Source organism: Diachasmimorpha longicaudata, chromosome 3, assembly GCF_034640455.1.
Source record: "Diachasmimorpha longicaudata isolate KC_UGA_2023 chromosome 3, iyDiaLong2, whole genome shotgun sequence".
NCBI lineage: Eukaryota > Metazoa > Arthropoda > Insecta > Hymenoptera > Braconidae > Diachasmimorpha > Diachasmimorpha longicaudata.
This window is the reverse complement of record NC_087227.1, coordinates 9,380,148-9,391,913: the sequence shown is the minus strand read 5'-3', so window position 1 is coordinate 9,391,913 and position 11,766 is coordinate 9,380,148. Positions and strand designations below refer to the sequence as shown.

The following is an 11,766-nucleotide window of genomic DNA, read 5'->3' as shown; positions in this document are numbered from 1 at the left end:
TTACTGCACAAATTTTCTTGAATCGAAATAAATTAATGATCAAAAATCCTTGTCTTGCATTATTATTCATTATTATGGTCTCTACATGAAGATCTTGACTCGAGTTTAATTTTTCCATTATCAGGGTTTGTAATAACATCCTTATTTTTGTCACTGCTGCCTACATTCAGCCCAAGTCGAAAAGTGTCTTTTCGTTGACAAGTATCCTTTCCACTTTTGTCTCTTTTAACTCGTGTAATTGGCAACACCTCGTTACAGTTGTATCCAAATGTACTATTTCACTCATCAAATCCCCCCCCCCTCCTTTTCAAGGTGTTTAATTAATCAGACAGTATTTCAATATTCATATTTATTTTCCTTCATATCGGAATTGTTACAAGAAAGTAATTTCTTTTTGTTACATTTGGTTTCACTTTCAATTTTTGGACGTAGTTCCTGTAGGTGTCACCTTCGGAGCGGAGGTTGTTGAAACCTGTTTGCGTACCTCTGGACATCTTTCGTAGTCATTGATTAGTCCTTTATATGCCCTCCGGAGGGCTGACGAATTGAGACAGACGGTGCCGCCACCCCTGTTTAACTGACCGTCCTGTTGGAAAATGGGAGTATGAGCGATTCAATTAGTGGAATGAATTTATCGCATTTTCATGCGTTTAATATGATCTCCCAGTTTTTCAAGTTTTTTATGGCATTACTCATTGGGAAGTTGAGAAAATTTTGAAGTGAAAATGGCGCAGTACTCACAGCTCGATTAATGTCGCCTATGCAGATCCAGTTTTTATTGTTTCTATTACTCGCTGTAACTGCCCATTTGGAGTGATCAAGTGTACTGCTGAACTGAATGTTCGCGGCCTCCAGGAGGATAGAATCCACATTATAAACTCTTCGAAAATAATAATAATGAAGTTATGATGTGATTTTCATGGCTGAGCAAAAATTTTTCGTTTTGTAAGAATTAAAGAAATGAAATTATACAAAATATTGTGTTAAGCAGAAAAATAAATGAAAAGAGTAGTAAAATACAGCAAAAGAAATCGAACAGGAGTTGTTCGCACGCGCGTGTGTGTGGGAGAAAATATACATTATTAATCATCATAATATATTTTCTCCGAAAAAAAATTATATTCAATAAGGATGATTAACAGATACTTGAATACAATGCCGCAGAAAATTAGCAATATTTACCTCATTGCTTGGCACTTCGAGGGTAATTTCCCTCGTCCATTTTGCCAACTTTCAACCATTAGGCTAGCTTGTAATTGGGGAGCGACGAAATCACCGTAGAGCTCTAAAACGAACATGTATGTCTGAGAATCCGCAGGTTTTTAAAGATTTTTATGAATATTTTATGAATAAGTACCCCGTTGCCATTTGCTAGTCTTTGCGAAGGAAGTAAACTCCGTTCCCCGCATACTCTTTATCACTTGTTTTCGGTAGAATGGCGGGTTTCTAATCGTAGGGCGTTGACTCACATCAACGAGACTTGACCTCTGAGGAAAGTCCTCAGGTATATGATAGCTGTATGGTATAACCTGATTGTAAACCAGCTGCGGGCTAATGACATCCAGCTCTTCACTTTTGATCGAAATACAGAGAAAACTCTGACCATTGCGCTCCCCACTGTCTGGATAATGGTATCTTGTATCTGAAGGGAAGTTCGGGACACTATGGATCATCCAGAATCCATCTACTAAGTCTGCCACTACAGCCCCTTTTGCATGGCCAAATGTTGGTTTGGCTGGAACATCCGGCGCCTGATCACTGTACAGGAGCCACGCAATTTTCCTGGCTACATTCTATAATAATGATTAGATTAATTGGAAACTTGCAGAAGATTTGCGGAGTTTCAGAAACGAAAGAACATTCATTAGTCCCGTAAGTGCCCACTTTTTATAATCTTCCGAAACAGCTATGAACAAACTTTTTTTAGAACAAAAAGCTGAAAAACTTGTCATTGATTGAAGTCAATTTAAACGTATTTGAAATGCATTTTCCTGGTGTTTTTTTAATATAGTTCTTGGCACCTACATGACTATCCTACAAGGTCAAACTTCCAATGAAAAACAAAGAGACATCTCTGCAATTGTTCAACCAAAAATTCACTCAGACACGCCTCCTGCTATGGAATCGATAGGAATAAAAAATAATTGCCCTCACATCTTTGTATAGAAGGTCAAGCGTCCTCCCCGGGATAGATAGTGCAGATTTGATACTCCGAGTTGATAGTTTCCAGCCCTGGTTCACAGTAGCATTAGTGATATAGGCATATGCGACGCCCTGGCGTATCAAAGGATTCGAACTGCTGCTTATTTTTGGTAACTTGTAGAGAACATACCTGGAATAAAGCACCACGAAGGCTCACTTTCTACTTTCTTATTCTCAACTTTCACTAATATTTATACGGTTCCTCACCAATCAACAATGGTTCCATTTTCATTTTTACACTGAAGGGATTCCAGATCAGTGGCATCAGCTGCCAATGCACAGCAACATAGTAGTAGAATCAACTTAGTCTTCATCTCTGGACGAAGTCGTCGTAAACTGGTTGACTATTACCACCAGCCATCTCAATTTATCCATCGTTGAAGGAATTAACCTGTTGACATTGCCCTCACTCCACCGCTCTCTTTGCTATAGTCGTCACACATTGTTTAATCTTTGGTGATAACAGATACTGAAAAGTCTGACAAATCGCGGTCGATGATCCACCATGGTGACTAATATAGTGACTAATAGGTTCCTGGTTTTCGCATAAAATGATCCTCATCACTTTACAAGAAATATTGTTTTTTAATTTTTTAACATTCATTTTAATCCTCAATTCGGTTAAAAATAATTGCACTAGCACTGATAAGGATTAATTTTAATGTCTTCCTGACTAATTTAACAGATGTACCAAATTTAACAGAATCTTCAAGAAAATTGGCAAATTTAAAAAAAAAGTCGATCACGAACGAGGGCACCACTGTCTGTACACTCCTCGCCATCTTGCGTCGATATCTGAAAACTTGAAGCACAGGAAAAAGGCCAGAATGATAATGATGCAGTGTGACGAGGCGAGGGAGTAGTTGCACTCAGGTCGTCCTCGCCCTCGACATCTCCAACTCCACAATTTCAGAGATTATTTCGAGTGCGAATACTATATCAAACACCAAAATGGACTCAACCGATCTAACAATTCTGCAGATCAATCTTATCGGTTGTTATTGACGCGAGTGAGGTTTCAGTTAACAACATCAATAATTGTGCTCAATTGGGAGGAAAGATGTTTCGACATAGACGTGCTCAGATGAAAGCCCCTTCAACGAGACATTTCCATGTACAAAAAGAAGGGTTAACACACTGAATGGACCTTTCATTTGTCAACTTTGTGTATCACTAATCTTGTGTCAAAGGAGTGTCAAGGGACGGTAGGAATTGCTCTCACAGGTTTGTGATGGAAAAAAAATGTTCATTGCTCTGAGCTCGGTAAATTGTTGACAGTTAATTGCAGTTAGATGTTCAATTATTATTTTCAGACATTGTAGAGAGCCATTCGAAATTCATGAGGAAGACAATGACTGGAAAAATGAACGCAATGAGTGCTCAAGCCTCATCGGAAAATGGAACTGATCATGAGTGCGGATGGCAGGAGTGTGCGAGCTGGCTGACAAGATGTGGTGCATTGCGCGCTGATCACAAGGCTAATTGGCCCACTGCAACAGCTTTCGATCTTGCCTACACCCTCAGAGATGGGGTTTTGTTGTGCAATTTGTTAAACCTCGTTGATACTGGGTGCATCGACATTAAGGATGTCAGCCAAAAACCCCAACTCGCCCAGTTCTTGTGTCTGAGAAATATCAAATTGTTTCTCAGCGTTTGTTCTTCTACTTTTGGACTCTCTGACTCGGATCTCTTCGAAGCTTCAGTTCTCTTTGATCTTTCGAATTTCCATCAAGTCCTCTGCACACTTTCTGCCCTGTCTTACTCATCCAAGTTCAGGCGCAAAGGGATCCCGTGAGTTATCGTTTTATTAATTCAATGCTTTATGTAAATAATTCGAGTCAATAGGACAGTTTCTGATCGATTTTAACTTCCATTGAATATTTATTGAATAATAGAATGAAAACTGAAATGATTGGCTCTTCATTCTACGGTATTACTCGTTTATAATCATGTGCCAGGCATCCGGTAATTGAGGAATCTATTTCGTCGCCTATTTCTCAATGTAATTATTAATTGTTTTGTTACTGTGAATTCTGGTTCACATCTCCAGTTAAAATTTTCTTAAAGAGTCTATACAATTATTCAGTCGAGAATCTTGTTTACGTAAATAATTAGGTCAATGGGTCAGTTTCAAATGATTTTTATTTGTTAAAGATGCTCGTAATTGAAAAAATCTGGGGTTAAAACCATAAATCACCAACTTGGATATCTTCAATATTCTTTTGATCGCACAGAAACATTAGCTCTTCTCGATTTCCTAAATTAAAGCAGACAATGTTTGCGCAGCTGATGGCATGACCACTGAATTTTTAATTCCCATGTTAAATCTGGAAGTGAACCTTGAAAGTTTCTCGCCCTGAATCAATATTGCCCCCCTTTCCATGAGAGGAAAAAATAGGTTGAAAAAACGAGCGGGATATTTTCTCAAGGAAATTCCCTCTTCCGGGGTCCCTTTTTCCTCTTGAGATGTCAAAATTTTAATGAGCCGTCAGTTCGAAAATTTTCTCTAAAGGAAAATTTTATAATTCCGCAAGTTTTCCAAGGATTCATCGAATTCTCACACAATTTCTGTAGCTTTGCACGACAATTTCTTGAAATTGTTGAAGTCCATCGAGTAAATTGCGGTACTAAATAGAAAATATTTTTGCATTACCAGGGGATTTTCCGTTGGCACAGAGAGGTCTCATGAAGATGCCTACAAGGACCTTCAGAGCGCTGGGATCGGGTAACTATCCAGTTTTCTCTTATCTCCTTGCCTTCGCTTTCATGAAACCATTAAAATAATGTAAATACTGCTACTCAAAGTCTACAAAAAATTGTACAATCGATGCGCAATCGTCACGTCTATAATTCCCCAGCAGTAACGAAAAATAAGGCCTAATATGTACAGACATGGGATATATTTACATGAAATTATCCAGAGGAAAATTTCAAGAGCCTAAAATCAATATCACCATCATTATTACCTTCACATCTGTTAGATTGAAATTATCAATTGAAAGTGGACAGACATCTGTAATCATGAATAATCTTCGTGGGTTTAGTGCCACAGCCCCAGTGGTAGGTTTAACCGTAAAACCCAGGGCAGTGGAGCTCGATGAGTCGGATGTTTATCAGGAATTACTCTGCTTTTCAACAACGCCCCATAACGATTGGTTCTTCCCTAAGGAGGTACATTCCACCGTTTGAATAATCACCAGCTCGTTGATTGAATTCATTATTTAGTGCTGGTGTTATATTGTATTTATGTTATGCTGTGGCACTCGTTATACGTATCAGCTGTGCCACTCAATCCCCTAATTTTTTTTGTTGACGTTATTCTGGTTTAAAATAGCAAAACGAGAGGGAATTCCTTTGGATGAATGGCATTTTTTTTCTTACCATTCTATGAGATGCACTGAAATGGAGTATCGTAAATTCCGTCTTTAAAAATTATGCACAAGAATTTTTTACGGAAAACAAAATTGGAAAGATACATTTTCTAACATACGAGGATTTTTCTGATCTTCTTTGCTTAAGTTCTCAGGACTTGGAAAAAATTATAACTTTCTCCTCTAATTATCATATATTATGAGTAACTATAAATAATGAGATATGCAACAAGGTCACCAAAAATAAATAATGTAGTGCTTGAATGAAATAAATGAGACAATATTTAAAGAGTTGAATTCTGAAACAAAGAGACGATAATGTTATCTCGTTTTTCTCTTTTGATACTGACTCCCTGAATTTGTTAGCTACTTCCACCTCCACATTGCATGGCCAATGTTTCTCTTTTTCAATTCATTCATTCGAAATTTATTTTATTTCATTCCCTCGTTATCTTTTCGTTCTATACCATTTGCATCGCAAAAAAAGACGAGAGAATGAGGGCCGGCGAAGAAGGTTACGCAGGAGAGATGGGGAAGAGGCAGGTTGTGGGATGGGGGTCGACGGCGATGATGCTGTCAATGAGGAGGACGGTTACGGGGTGTTTTGCAGTCATGCACAGAGTGAAGAAATCTACCAGGATTTGTGTAGTCTACACTTGCCACCTCCCCCATCTTCTGTGCAGGTTAATATTTGTTATTATTTTTTTATTTATTATTTTTGCGGCACTGCACGTGCATGGTAGATTCAACGTCCTGGGCTAGTTCATGCGCAATACTTGAAACATTTTTTGGCTAGAATGTTTTGTACAATTTATTGAAATTATTGTCGCATAGTTTCATGGAAGTTTGAGGAAATTTTATCATTGGATGTAAATTTTAATTTCATCTCTGGTTGTTAGAGTTTTAAGTTCTCTAACAATTGAAACAAATATCCAACTCCATATTTCGTATTCGAATTACTTCCGCGGTATTTTCAATCAGCTAAATGGAGAATAATATCTCATCACTTCCTTTCAGCCCTATTCCCCATTAAACAAATTTTTCTCGTTAGGGCGGGGCAATTGCCGGTGGGGAAAAGCGAGATTACGTGATCCAGGAGTTGGTAGAGACCGAGAAAAATTATTCCGAGGTATTGAACAGTCTCATCCGACACTTTCAAAGGCCCCTGCTCTCACTGTTGCGTCCCGAGGACGCCTCGAGAATATTTTTCGGTATAAAAGACCTCGCGGAGATCCACGGGGGTGTACACTGTCAATTGCGAAAGGCCAGGGATGGTGCTGCAATTGCCCAAGTATTCCTGGACTGGCGGGAAAAATTTCTCATCTATGGAGACTACTGTGCCAATCTGACACTAGCTCAGAACACACTTCAGGAAGCCTGTGCTAAAAATGAACTTGTAAATCAGGAGGTGATTAAATGCCAACAGGAAGCCAATAATGGAAAGTTTAAATTACGTGACATTCTGTCAGTTCCAATGCAGAGGGTTCTCAAGTACCACTTGCTGTTGGATAAATTGGTCGAGGAGACACCCAAGGAGTGGACTGATGATCTTCGACAACTGGCGAAGGCCAGGGAAGTCATGGTCGATGTTGCTCAATATATTAATGAAGTCAAGAGGGATTCCGATACTCTAGATATTATTAAGGATATACAGGCGTCTATTGTGGATTGGGAGGTCCCTGAGGACACGCAGCTGAAAGATTTTGGCCGTTTACTTAGGGATGGAGAGTTGAAAGTAATTTTTTATCATTATTTTACTATTTAATCTTGAGGCTCTGACATATAAATCATTTGACATTAAAATATATTCTTCAATTAACATCATACAGGTAAAAGCACATGGAGATCAGAGACTGAAAGCTCGTTATGCCTTCATCTTCGAGCAAGCAGTGCTCGTGTGCAAAGCTGGAAGAGGTGACCAGTATTGCTACCGTGAGACCCTCAGACTAGACGACTATCGACTGGAGGTTCCCGTTACACGCAAGACTTTGGGAAGAGACGCGCGATGGTCTTACCAGTGGTTACTTGTTCACAAACACGCTTATACCGCTTATACATTGTATGCAAGGACTGAGGAGCTCAAGCAGATGTGGATCAAGGCTCTCCAGGATGCTATTGACAATGTCAGTCCTGCCGCTTGTCGTCAGACTAATCATAAATTTCGATTGACCACATTCGAAAGTGCAAGGAGTTGCCAGAGGTGTGGGAAATTCCTCAAGGGCCGAATCTTTCAGGTTTGCATTAACGTTTTTCATGTTTTTTTAGCCAATGAATGGAAAATTATTGATTGTCTAGTGGAGTAGTCTTAACAATTAAACGATTAATGATCCGGTGGTTTTGGATTTTATCAATAGTAGAAAAGAGAATAGTAATTGGTTTAATTATTTTTTTAAAATTAGTTTAGAAAGGTTGGTCTACAGGTGTTTTAAAAATATTTTTCGGCAGGGCTATTGTTGTGAAGTTTGTCGACTTGCTGTCCACAAACAATGCATTTCCTACGCTGGACGATGCATGCCTATTCCACCACCACCTCCACCACCGCCTCCTCTTCCCTGTGAACGGGCATTATCCGCTAAATTATGGTTTGTCGGGGAGTTGGGAAGGGATCGGGCTGCCCATAAATTGGAAGCACGAGAGGATGGAACTTACATGCTGAGGGTGCGACCAACCGGGCTGCCGAGATTAAAACATGAAACCAATTATGCACTCAGTATCAAGTTAGTAAAATTATCTTTTCATTTACTCAAACGTATTAATTGTTTCATTAATTTATTATAAAAAGTAAACCTCCTAATTTTTGATTAGCCTCATTGCAAAATTTTCGGTAAATTAAGCGCAAAAGGGAGGAAAGCTTCAGTGTTTGACAAGAAAAGTTGATTGCATTTAATACTCTGCATTTGTTTTTAATAATGTTTAAATTTTTCAGAGCTGATGGCGCAGTAAAACACATTAGAGTATTCAAACGTGACGTTGACGGTGCTGACTTGTATTACCTGAGTGAATCACGTTTTTTCAAGAGTGTGGTCGAATTAGTAGAATATTACGAGCGCGCGTCACTCTCTGAGAACTTCGAGAAGCTTGATCAGCGGCTGTTGTGGCCCTTCAGGCGGGTACTAGCCAAAGCCCTTTTCGATTTTCGTCCTAATGAGCGCAATCAGTTGAACCTTCGCAGAGGATGTCGAGTCGTTGTTCTTAGCAAGGAGGGGGATGCAAGGGGTTGGTGGAAGGGAAAAATTGGCGATCAAGTTGGTTTTTTCCCCAAGGAGTACGTTGAGGAGGAGTAGACAGCAATTACCACCGTCAGTAGTATATGAAGAATTATTTTCTAATCGTAAGGGCATGTGGGATGTACAGCAGAACAATAATTCTTCAATCAGTAGAGATTCTAATTTAAAATGCTTTATTTTGGTGCAAAATTTGTTAGCAATGAAATTGTTTTAGATGGAATGCAATGCCTGAGAGGTGATCCTCGAGACATAGTCTCAGGATTGTTGACATGATTTTAGAGATTTTTTATACGGCTTCCGAATGGACGCATTGTAATGGTTTTATTTTTAGATTTTTTTATTTTATGTCACAGTCATGTACAATAGTTTGAAATATGAAAGTATAATACCAACTTGCTCCTTGGCAGGCAGTTTCTTCAGACCTTCATATTTCGTATTGAAAATGGGCTAAATCATTTGAAAATATGCCATCAATTTATTGATGAACGATTTAAGCTTATTTTTAACTAGGTTATTGATACTATCTAATTATTTTTCCTGTACATCCTCAATTATAAAACATACATAATGTGTCAAATCCAAAGAGATCCAGAGAGAATGCATTGTTCTGTGAGGATAAACACAGGATAATTCAACTAGTCCCTGGATTTTAATCATTATCACAATTATTTTAATATTTTTATCATTTTTATGGCGTTTTTAATATCTAATTTTATTGTGGAAATTTTTTTTTTCACTGCCCAACTTTTTAGCAACATTATTGGTTCTGTTAATCGTACGTGACAAAAGAGATATTTATGTATAACGAGAGAAATTTTAAAAGTATAAAATCATGAAAGAAATCGCCTAAGTCTATCTGTATCGCTGATTGTTAACTAATGTCCAGTGTTATTCGCTTGAATGACCTCATTTTTAAACATCACATGTTTTCCGATTGTGCCAATAAGAAAATCGTTAAGTCAATGAATTGTATACATAGATATAAATTTTAATGTACATATAAAAAATACACTATTTTATTTCTCAACCACAAATGCAGTTTTCTCTCTCTCGAAAAAAATTATGAGTAATGCACATAATCTCAAGACTTAATTATTGAACTGACGTTGATATACAATAGACTTGACTTTCTGTTCCACCCTCTTGCAACCACTCTTGGCATAAATATTATGAGGTGGACTGTATGACACGTAAGTCATGGCCTCCTTAATCATCTCTGGTGTTGGATTGATACTCAATTTGGCAAAAGCAGCCTTCACACAACTTATCACGTGCTCCTCTTCCAGGGGGAGGAATGGCACAAAGTGATCGATGAGATTTGTCCTGATGGTGTCGCTCTTATGGAAGCCTCCCTTCTCGTTGAAGGCACCAGTCAGTATCAAACTCTCAAAATCACTGAGGGTCGTTTCGTTTCTGCTCTTTCCCTGCATCCACAGCTCTGTCAGTGTCTTGACAATCTCCGGACTCCCGGTGTTCGATAGGAAAATGTAGACAGCAGAATTTTTCTGAATGTATGGATACTCCCTCCAACTCAAACTGTGTCCATAATCTAGAAAGGGTACCAGTGCGTCTAAAACACCGGGAGTTATCATGTCGACTTCGTCGAAGACGAACATGGAGTCGGGACAACGGATGAGAGCCTCAAAAATTTTATTCGTCAAGTCATCCTGTTGTGAATCGCGTATTTTTGTCATTTAGGAAATCATATTTTCAGAAACCATCAAGACAATTACTTCCAGCGAAATATATGAAAGTACAAAATATAAATATTTGCAAATTTAGCAGTAAATCAAAGTGACGATTATTGTTAGCGTTTTAATTTTTAAATTTTGTTCAAAAAGAGGGTAACCATGACCAACGCCGGCTAGTAATTAATTGTGACTGTTCTTACCTGGTATGATTCTAATCGACTAGCTAGTGGAAAATCAGCTCGTCCATTGAAGAAATAATAGTATTTGCTCTTCTGGCCGTTCAGGAAATAAGCTTCGGCGATCATTTGAGCAACATAATTTTTCCCAGTGCCTGCCAGCCCATGGAAACTCATGGTCAGGGGTTTTGGTGGATCGACGAGTGCTCTGTGAGCAGCTAAGGCACCCAAGACCGTTTTGAGCACTATGTGCTGACCAAACAGATTTTTTCGTAGTATAGTATACAAATCTAGAATTTTTTTACATGTACTCATTATCGAATTTTCAATTTTTCCCTAGACCTTTACGAAACGAAATTTATGAGAATAATTAAATCAGACTTCTTCTTCTGTCTTTAGATTTATTTTTGAGTTATTCTTGTTTCCTAAACTGATGCTTTATCTTGTTATGATCAGGGCAAAAGCTACAGAAGATTTTTTTTATCAAAAAGTTTCATTATTCTAAACCTTCCGGGTGCATTAATTACCAGAAACAGTTTGTGCATGTCTTTTGCCTGAATGATTTTTACATGGGATTAAATACTTGCATGGGATATCCTCTTTGATGTATCTTGACTCACAGCACTCCTCACGATCGCACCTGGTGCTGTGCCGGTTATAACCGTAATAAAGAGCACTAACGAAACCTACGGCGATGGTTCCGGTGATCGGATCAATGAGTCCATCACATCTTTGCAAAATCACCGTGAAAAGGATGCAATACACTCCAGCACTTGTCAACCTCATTTTCCTCGAATGATTGTACTTCCCCTGGTTCCTTTCTCAAGGCACTACGGTCTCTGTCCATGCAAAGGAACAACAAAAAATGAATATTGGTTATAAATTTAATTAAACTTCATTATGCACCTTTGGAGTTTCAAGGCCACTTGGAGTTTTGCTCTTGTGTTCTTCTTCATGTGTAAGTTGGTGCTTTACATGCCGGTAGCTGGTACCACACATTCATTGTCGATAGGAATATCGATGTTCAAAAAGTATCGATATCGAAAATAAGTCGATGTGAATGAGTGGCTGGTATCGATTGTGGAGAAGATAAAAACAA

The 11,766-nt window shown here is 38.5% G+C and overlaps 3 protein-coding genes across 5 annotated transcripts; 1 reads left to right on the top strand and 2 right to left on the bottom strand.

Moving 5' to 3' along the window:
- Positions 1-334: 334 nt before the first annotated feature.
- Positions 335-2,694, bottom strand: LOC135160870 (plancitoxin-1-like). The gene is made up of 6 exons (XM_064117956.1): positions 2,410-2,694; positions 2,155-2,332; positions 1,358-1,793; positions 1,183-1,285; positions 742-880; positions 335-586 (listed from the first exon to the last, which is right to left on the bottom strand). The coding sequence occupies exons 1-6, from the start codon at positions 2,514-2,516 to the stop codon at positions 416-418; spliced, it is 1,134 nt and encodes a 377-aa protein (XP_063974026.1). The 5' UTR covers positions 2,517-2,694; the 3' UTR covers positions 335-415.
- A 331-nt stretch (positions 2,695-3,025) lies between these two features.
- On the top strand, positions 3,026-9,834 carry LOC135160868 (protein vav). Of its 3 annotated transcripts, none has more exons than XM_064117953.1 (8): positions 3,026-3,426; positions 3,516-3,993; positions 4,859-4,927; positions 5,247-5,373; positions 6,625-7,308; positions 7,403-7,807; positions 8,019-8,290; positions 8,500-9,834. In XM_064117953.1, the coding sequence occupies exons 2-8, from the start codon at positions 3,542-3,544 to the stop codon at positions 8,855-8,857; spliced, it is 2,367 nt and encodes a 788-aa protein (XP_063974023.1). In that variant the 5' UTR covers positions 3,026-3,426; positions 3,516-3,541; the 3' UTR covers positions 8,858-9,834. The 3 variants fall into 3 exon arrangements, with proteins under 3 accessions (XP_063974023.1, XP_063974021.1, XP_063974024.1); XM_064117951.1 differs by lacking the exon at positions 5,247-5,373 and adding an exon at positions 6,061-6,256 and having other exon boundaries at positions 3,029-3,426; XM_064117954.1 differs by lacking the exon at positions 3,026-3,426 and adding an exon at positions 6,061-6,256 and having other exon boundaries at positions 3,921-3,993.
- On the bottom strand, positions 8,957-11,731 carry LOC135160871 (torsin-like protein). Its single transcript, XM_064117957.1, has 4 exons — positions 11,574-11,731; positions 11,255-11,506; positions 10,692-10,957; positions 8,957-10,467 (listed from the first exon to the last, which is right to left on the bottom strand). Exons 2-4 carry the CDS (start codon positions 11,451-11,453, stop codon positions 9,889-9,891), a joined length of 1,044 nt encoding a protein of 347 aa, XP_063974027.1. The 5' UTR covers positions 11,454-11,506; positions 11,574-11,731; the 3' UTR covers positions 8,957-9,888.
- Between the last annotated feature and the right edge of the window lie 35 nt (positions 11,732-11,766).

What these genes read in the sequence shown, in the direction of transcription:
- LOC135160870 (XM_064117956.1), bottom strand. Translation starts at nt 2,516, where the DNA reads ATGAAGACTAAGTTGATTCTACTACTATGTTGCTGTGCATTGGCAGCT. An exon ending in TTGACCTTCTATACAAAGAT is followed by an intron (nt 1,794 to 2,154) that starts GTGAGGGCAATT and finishes TCATTATTATAG; the next exon opens with AATGTAGCCAGGAAAATTGC. An exon ending in TCGAAGTGCCAAGCAATGAG is followed by an intron (nt 881 to 1,182) that starts GTAAATATTGCT and finishes TTATTTTCGAAG; the next exon opens with AGTTTATAATGTGGATTCTA.
- LOC135160868 (XM_064117951.1), top strand. Translation starts at nt 3,542, where the DNA reads ATGAGGAAGACAATGACTGGAAAAATGAACGCAATGAGTGCTCAAGCC. An exon ending in TTCAGGCGCAAAGGGATCCC is followed by an intron (nt 3,994 to 4,858) that starts GTGAGTTATCGT and finishes TTGCATTACCAG; the next exon opens with GGGATTTTCCGTTGGCACAG. An exon ending in TCAAGGGCCGAATCTTTCAG is followed by an intron (nt 7,808 to 8,018) that starts GTTTGCATTAAC and finishes ATTTTTCGGCAG; the next exon opens with GGCTATTGTTGTGAAGTTTG.
- LOC135160871 (XM_064117957.1), bottom strand. Translation starts at nt 11,453, where the DNA reads ATGAGGTTGACAAGTGCTGGAGTGTATTGCATCCTTTTCACGGTGATT. An exon ending in CATCAAAGAGGATATCCCAT is followed by an intron (nt 10,958 to 11,254) that starts GCAAGTATTTAA and finishes AAAAAATTCTAG; the next exon opens with ATTTGTATACTATACTACGA. An exon ending in GTCGATTAGAATCATACCAG is followed by an intron (nt 10,468 to 10,691) that starts GTAAGAACAGTC and finishes GATTCACAACAG; the next exon opens with GATGACTTGACGAATAAAAT.